This window comes from Diabrotica undecimpunctata, chromosome 9, assembly GCF_040954645.1.
Source record: "Diabrotica undecimpunctata isolate CICGRU chromosome 9, icDiaUnde3, whole genome shotgun sequence".
Taxonomy (NCBI): domain Eukaryota; kingdom Metazoa; phylum Arthropoda; class Insecta; order Coleoptera; family Chrysomelidae; genus Diabrotica; species Diabrotica undecimpunctata.
This window is the reverse complement of record NC_092811.1, coordinates 93238287-93245743: the sequence shown is the minus strand read 5'-3', so window position 1 is coordinate 93245743 and position 7457 is coordinate 93238287. Positions and strand designations below refer to the sequence as shown.

General features: G+C 37.0%; 1 protein-coding gene across 1 annotated transcript; it reads right to left on the bottom strand.

Moving 5' to 3' along the window:
• Positions 1–297: 297 nt before the first annotated feature.
• On the bottom strand, positions 298–5349 carry LOC140451235 (uncharacterized). The gene has a single exon (XM_072544969.1). The coding sequence runs from the start codon at positions 5347–5349 to the stop codon at positions 298–300; it is 5052 nt and encodes a 1683-aa protein (XP_072401070.1).
• Between the last annotated feature and the right edge of the window lie 2108 nt (positions 5350–7457).

Here is a 7457-nt window from a genome sequence, read left to right as displayed (position 1 = left end):
ATTGTATTGTAACTAGGCAAAATTAAAACTATGGTGGACTGTAAAACACTGGCTTTAATGCTGTTTAAAACAAAAACATTGCCTTTTGTAAAATGAAAACTTATACGAATTTATTGTCTTTTACCGAAACTGCCTCACTGTTTGCTGCTTGATGTCTAGTAGTCTCTCTTCCCCCTTGTCGTCTCTTCGGTGCGCGCACTCCTGGGTGAAGACACGCACACTGTTGCCGGTTGTACAAAAAGTCTAAGATAATTGTTTGCGGCGCAAACATGCCCCCGGCCTTGAAAGTAAAGGGCCTTAGCTTTCAATTGGTAATGGACAAATTTTCGTAAAGCTCCGCTTAACGATTCCATCTTGGGTCTTGATTGATGCTACTCTTGCGACGTTATCAGAGCCTTTGGAAATATGAACGATGCGACCTAGACGCCATTGAGTAGGTAGAGTATTGTCCGACTTGAGTAAAACAAGAGAACCCTCAGATAGGCTGCCATGGTTGGTTTTCCATTTGGTTCTGTATTGAAGTTCGGCTATGTATTCGAGACTCCAACGTCGCCAAAAATGCTGACACAATAACTGGATGTGCTGATATCTGGTAAGACGGTTTACCCTTTCTTCAGTAATGTTGCGGTCTGGACATGCAACCAATGGTCGACCAATTAAAAAATGAGCAGGAGTTAATGGAGTATAGTCGGATGGATCGGATGATAGCGGACAGAGCGGACGGGAATTTAATATAGCCTCAATTTGATTTAACATAGTATTGAATTCCTCAAATGTAAAATGAGTGTTTTGAAGAACTCTCTTTAAATGGTGCTTACAACTCTTAACACCCGCTTCCCAGATTCCGCCCATATGTGGTGAATACGGTGGGTTGAAATGCCATGAAATAGCTTCTTGAGTATATGCTTTCTGCAAGGTTAGTTCGTTATTAGAAAGAAAAGTACCTAACTCTTTAAATGCCCCAACAAAATTAGTTCCGTTGTCGGAAAATATCTTTATAGGCTTGCCCCTCCGTGCAACAAATCTACGAAGAGCAAGTAAAAATTCGTTTGCTGAAAGACTTGAAACAAGTTCCATATGCACCGCCTTTGTAGTGAAGCAGATAAACAAGCTGATGTAACCTTTAATTATAGAACCACCACGCCCCTTGTGCGTTTTGATATTGAAAGGTCCAGCATAATCTACTCCGGTATAGCTAAAAGGACTAGACAAATTGAGGCGCTCCTTAGGTAAGTTACCCATCATAGGTTGTATGGTCCTTGGATTAAATCGAAAACAAGTGAGGCACGATTTAACTGTTGACCTAGCGAGTCTTCTGCCCCCGATGGGCCAGAATTGTTCTCGGATAGTGGCTAACAAACCCTGAGGACCAAGATGCATTAATCTATAGTGCTCAAATTGAAAAAGAAGCTGACAAAACTTGTGCTTTGAGTCTAAAACGATAGGATGAATTTTATTAAATTCATAGGAAGAATTGATCAGACGACCGCCTACCCGCAGAAGTCCTTTATCGTCCAAAAATGGGTTTAGACTAGCTAGTTTGCCCTTAATTATTGATTTGTTATTGGTTAAGAGTTCAATTTCATTTGAGAAAGATTCCTTTTGTGACATTCGAATTAATGAATGAAAAGCTTGATCTAATTCGTCAATGGAAATAGGAAATTTATTAAGAGATCTTTTCTCCTTATCTGAGCGCAGAGAATTTGATTTGAAACGAAAACACACAGCAACCACTCTTTTTAAATGACTAAGACGTGAAAAGCGCTCAAATGGAAATAACTTTGAGGCAGTGGCCAAATGAGTGAAATTCTGTTGCTTTAATTCTGGTAGGTCTAAAATATAGTCGAACTTTGAGGTGGGCCAGGAGGATTCATTCAACTGAAGCCATGGAGGACCTGACCACCATATCTCGTGATTCAAAATATGGCTGGGAAATAGACCTCTGGACAAGATGTCACATGGATTGTCACGTGATGATACGTGTCGCCATTTGCAATTGGAAGTGAGAGATTGAATTTCGGATACTCGATTACTGACGAATGTGTTCAGTAAATTTGGACTGGTGCGAATCCAGGATAGTACTATAGTAGAATCCGACCATAAAATGGTTTCGTTTATTGTTATTCTCAAAGATTGCTTCACTTTATTGAATAAACGTGCTAACAAAAGTGCTCCGCAAAGCTCTAACCTAGGGATACTAATTGTTTTTATTGGAGCTACCTTTGACTTGGAGCAAAGTAAATGAATGTGGACCTGATTGTCATGATCTAGACTACGCAAATAAATGCACGCCCCATATGCAATACTAGAGCTATCGGCAAATCCATGAATTTCAATGTATTTGTAATTCTTGCATATGGCATGCCTAGGAAGATTGACTTGACTAAGCTGGGCTAATTCAGATTGGAATTTAATCCAACGTTCTGCTAAATCGTTTGGAATGGGTGCATCCCAAGAAATCTTCTCGAGCCAAAGTTTTTGCATTATAGTTTTGGCTAACACTGTGCATGGACCTAAAAGTCCTAACGGATCAAAAATCTTGGATATTGAAGAAAGAACAGATCGCTTCGTAGGAATTTTATTGATGGGTAGTGTTTCCACCTCAAAATGTAGTAAATCCGCATTACATGACCATGTTAGTCCAAGCGTTTTTGCCTTTTCTTCTGGATCAAACTTCAAAATACATGCATCGTTTGAATGCTGCAAGCCATCTAATACTTTATTGTCATTAGAATACCATTTTCGTAGATTAAAACAACCTGCCTTTAAAATGTTTGAGACGGTTTGACAAATATGTTGGGCGTCTTCAATAGTGTCTGCTCCAGTAAGCATATCGTCAACGTAGAAATCGCGCAGAATAATTTCCGCTATCTCGGGAAAAGTTTTTTCATTGTCTGTGGCGAGTTGGATGAGACATCTTATTGCTAAGTAAGACGCACATGCTTGTCCGTATGTAACGGTGTTTAGAACAAATGTTTTTATTGGTTCGGAAGGATCGTCCCTCCATAATATTCTTTGTAAGTTTTTGCATTCATCGTCAACAGTAATCATGCGATACATTTTCTCGATGTCCGCTGTTACGACATATCGGTGCTGACGAAATCTAATTAGTATTGAAAATAGATCATCCTGTAAGGTAGGCCCGACGCATTGAATATGGTTTAAAGACAACCCTGATGTGGTCGGTGCTGAACAGTCAAATACTACTCGTAGGTTGGTAGTCAAACTTTGTTCACGAAGCACTCCATGATGTGGCATATAGTATACAGGATGAGGATAATCGTTTTCTTCTATCGCAGTCATGTGATTAAGCTCTTGGTATTCTTGCATGAACTGAACGTACAATTCACGGAATGATGGATTTCTTTTTAGTTTTCTTTCAAGGCTGTAGAATCTCTGTTCTGCTTGAACCTTGGATTCACCTAGTGATTCTGGTGACTGATTTAATGGAAGACGCACAATAAATCGACCGTTCTCGTTACGACGTGTATTTTCCTTGAAGTGCTCTTCACAAAATTGCTCTTCAGTGGAGAGAATCTTCGTAGATTGGCATTCCTCCAATTCCCAAAATTTTGCTAATTGCATTTGCAAATCCAAATTAATGCTAGTGCTGAGGTGGCATCTGATATTGTTTAAACTAGAGAGGCCGACCTGACCCGATGCAACCCATCCTAGATGAGTCTCTTGGAAAACGTACTGGTTAATTTTGATTTGGTTGGGACATAATAGTTGCCAAAATAGATCTGCCCCAATTAAAATGGCAATAGGTCTAGATTCGAGAAACTTAGAATCCGCTAGGATAATATTGCTTGGGATATTCAAGGTTTCATTATCGACAAATGTTGCAGGTAGATTGCTAGTTATTTCCTTTAGAATAAAAAATGTAACATCAGCCTTAAAATAGTGATATTGTGATTCTATACGTATATTGCACTTTCTGGAAGAACAAGAAGTCTGATTGCTGATGCCAGTGATAGAAAGATTGGTAGCTTGACCCTGAAAACCTAAGAGATTGAAGAAGCGCTCGGTTATGAATGATTTCTGAGAACCTGAATCTAGAAGCGCACGCGCAATGTGATATTTACCCCTCGAATCTGCTATTTTTACACAGGCAGTTGATAAAATTGTTTGCTGCACAGAGGGCAAAGCAGTTATGGTAGTTAGAGAAGTGTTATTGTTTGCTATAGTTTCATTGTTTTCATTTTTATTACTAGAGATTTCCTCATGAATAAGAGTATTGTGCCATTGCTTACATTTTCGGCAAGGCCCTAGTTTGCATTTAGAACGAATATGGCCTGTTCTTAAGCAGTTTAGACATAATTTGGCTTTATTGACAAAATTGCGCCTCTCAAAAATAGAAAGCCTAAGAAATTGCTCACAGGAATAAATTGAATGATCGCCCTTGCAGAAAACACAACCTTTGCTAGTACCGTTAAACTCGCTTGTAGAAGTAAAACTTCGAGCATACCCTTTAGACCGTTGCTTGGCATCGAATTTACCCGATTTCTCTTGTATTGAAGGCTGCTTTTCAATCTTACCCTCTATTTTTTCTAAATAGTCTGCACGATCCCTTAGAAATCGCTTTAAATCGCTCCACGTTTCGTCTTGCATCTCTTTAGTATGTTTTTCCCAATCACGTAAAATATTGTTGTCAAATTTAGATGTAATCATATGAATCAAGAGTAGATCCCAATTGTCAGTACTTTTATTTAAATTCTCTAATGCCTGCAAATGATTAGAAACTTCATCAACCAATGCTCGTATTTTGTGTGAAGTTTCTTTGCTTATTGTTTCTATATTAAAAAGTGCTTTTACGTGCTTGTGAATTAACATTTTAGCCCTATCGTATCTTTCGCATAGTGAGTTCCAAGCACTGTTGTAATAAGAAGCCCCGAATTTAATTTCTTTAATGACTTGTGTCGCGGAACCTTCTAATGAACCTTTAAGATAATAATATTTTTTCATATCGTCCAATTTTTTATTGCTGTGTATCATGGCTATGTAAGTATCGCGGAATTCGATCCAGTCCTCGTAGTTACCGCTAAATGTTTTTAGATGCATTGGAGGCAAAGAACTCAAATTTATATTGTCATTATCAGGAATATTGCTTGAATTTGAATTATCGTATTTGCTTATCAAGTGTTTGGCTAGTGCCACAGAATCGAAATAATTATTTTCGAAAGTGAACCTTTCGTTATCCTGAGTTTGTTGTAATTCTAGTTCTCCCTCAGCACTGATATCGATATCGCTTTGAATACTATCGAATTCCCCACATAATGGTTCTATCTTTTCTAGTCTTAATTTTAATTTTAAAATGTCCTGTTCTGAAATATTTGCCTCATTTGCCATATTGTTAACTATGCTAGTAAAGCTTGATAGTTTAGAATTTAGCGATGTGCGGCGCGAAATGAGTTTTTTCAGTTCTGCTTTCATGTTTAATCGAGTGCAAACACCACCAAAGATCGTTTAAATATAGTGTAATGTTAGCTAGATATGTTTGAAAAGAAAGAAAATAAAAAATATTTTAAGTTGAAAATTGATTCACCCTGTATATTGAATTTGCAGTAATTTTAACCTACTTAAAATAAATATCGTATTTGAGGTGACTGTAATATAGTTCAAACTTAAATTTATAGCTTTATTTTCAAAACAAATAAATTAAATTAATGAGGCTATAATAAAAAATGTTATTGTTTGGAATAGATAAAAAGGATCGCTCACTCACCAATTTGCCGGTAAAAAGTGTTTGTCTTTCTTAGCGTCGACACAACCGTAGAAACTTGAATTTCAGCCTTTCTATAGTTCGTCAAGAAATGTTCCATCCGTGCTCGTTTGGACCAATAATGTTTATTGTATTGTAACTAGGCAAAATTAAAACTATGGTGGACTGTAAAACACTGGCTTTAATGCTGTTTAAAACAAAAACATTGCCTTTTGTAAAATGAAAACTTATACGAATTTATTGTCTTTTACCGAAACTGCCTCACTGTTTGCTGCTTGATGTCTAGTAGTCTCTCTTCCCCCTTGTCGTCTCTTCGGTGCGCGCACTCCTGGGTGAAGACACGCACACTGTTGCCGGTTGTACAAAAAGTCTAAGATAATTGTTTGCGGCGCAAACACAAATGGTAATACATCAAAAACATATTATATCGATAAAGTGGTTTCTTGTTTGAAACAAACTTTTGTAAAAGCGAAGACTGAGAGTTTCCATCAGTCCATCGACGAATCAATGACTAAGTTCAAAGGAAGATCTACCTTGAAGCAGTATCTTCCTATGAAGCCAGTAAAAAGAGGTATAAAAATGTGGCAACGAAGTGGTTCTTTCACAGGATACATATACGATTTCAATATACACTCGAGAAAAGAATCCATACCAACTACTGGAACTCTAGGAGAACGAGTTGTTGAAACTCTAACACCATACGGTCACCAGATGTGTGTCTATGCTTTGATAGATTTTTCACTTCGTTCAACCTACTAAACACCCTAAATTTTCCATGCTTAGGAACCTATATGGCCAATCGGGTAAATGTAGCTAAATTTGATAATAACAAAATGTTAAGAGGTGACATGGAGTTTTTAGTTTCATCCGAAGGAATTTTAGCAACTAAATGAAAAGACACGAAGGAGGTTATGCTGATGTTCAATTGTCACAGTACAACTGTTGGAATTATCAACAGAAAGCTAAAAACTGGAGAAAAAGCTGAGTTCACTTGTCCAGAAGCAATTATTTTTTACAATAATTTTATGGGAGGAATAGATCTCGCCGATCAAAACGTTAGCACATATGAAATGGACCGAAAATCTGCGAAATGGCAAAGAAAAGTTTTTTATAGACTAGGTATGTACGCTATTGTAAATTCTTGAATTATTTATAAGGATTTGCATAAAAGAAGTGTACAAAAAGATAATAAGAAATTTTCACTTTTGAATTTTCTGGTGCCACTAGCAGAACAGCTAATTGAATTAAGATCGAAATCAAATATAAAAAGACGAATAAGTGGCCGTTCTTGTAGCATATCTAAACGAGAGAAACCTATGATCAATGTTGGAGACCATTTGCCATAACAAATACCTACTAGAAAAAGGTGCTTTAGATGTTCAAAAAATTAATCAGAAACTCGAACTACGACTGTACAGAGTGCAATGTGCCTATATGCAAAAATTGTCTTTTACCACCACATTCATAAGAATTAATGTTTTTTGTGTAATGTACCTTTTTTCATTTTGAATATAAGTTTGTTTCTTTACTGATGGGATTTATTTATCCCACCACTCAACACTAATGGGACATATATGTGCCATGTCCTTTCTAAGGATACAAGGACAGGCAACAATAAAAATGGCTTTGTTAGGTCTCCAGGTGTCAACGAATATCATTAAAGTCATTTTAAACTGTATTATTTCGCTACAATGAAATCCGTAATGAAAAGGTTAATAATTTCAGAGTTGTTAGG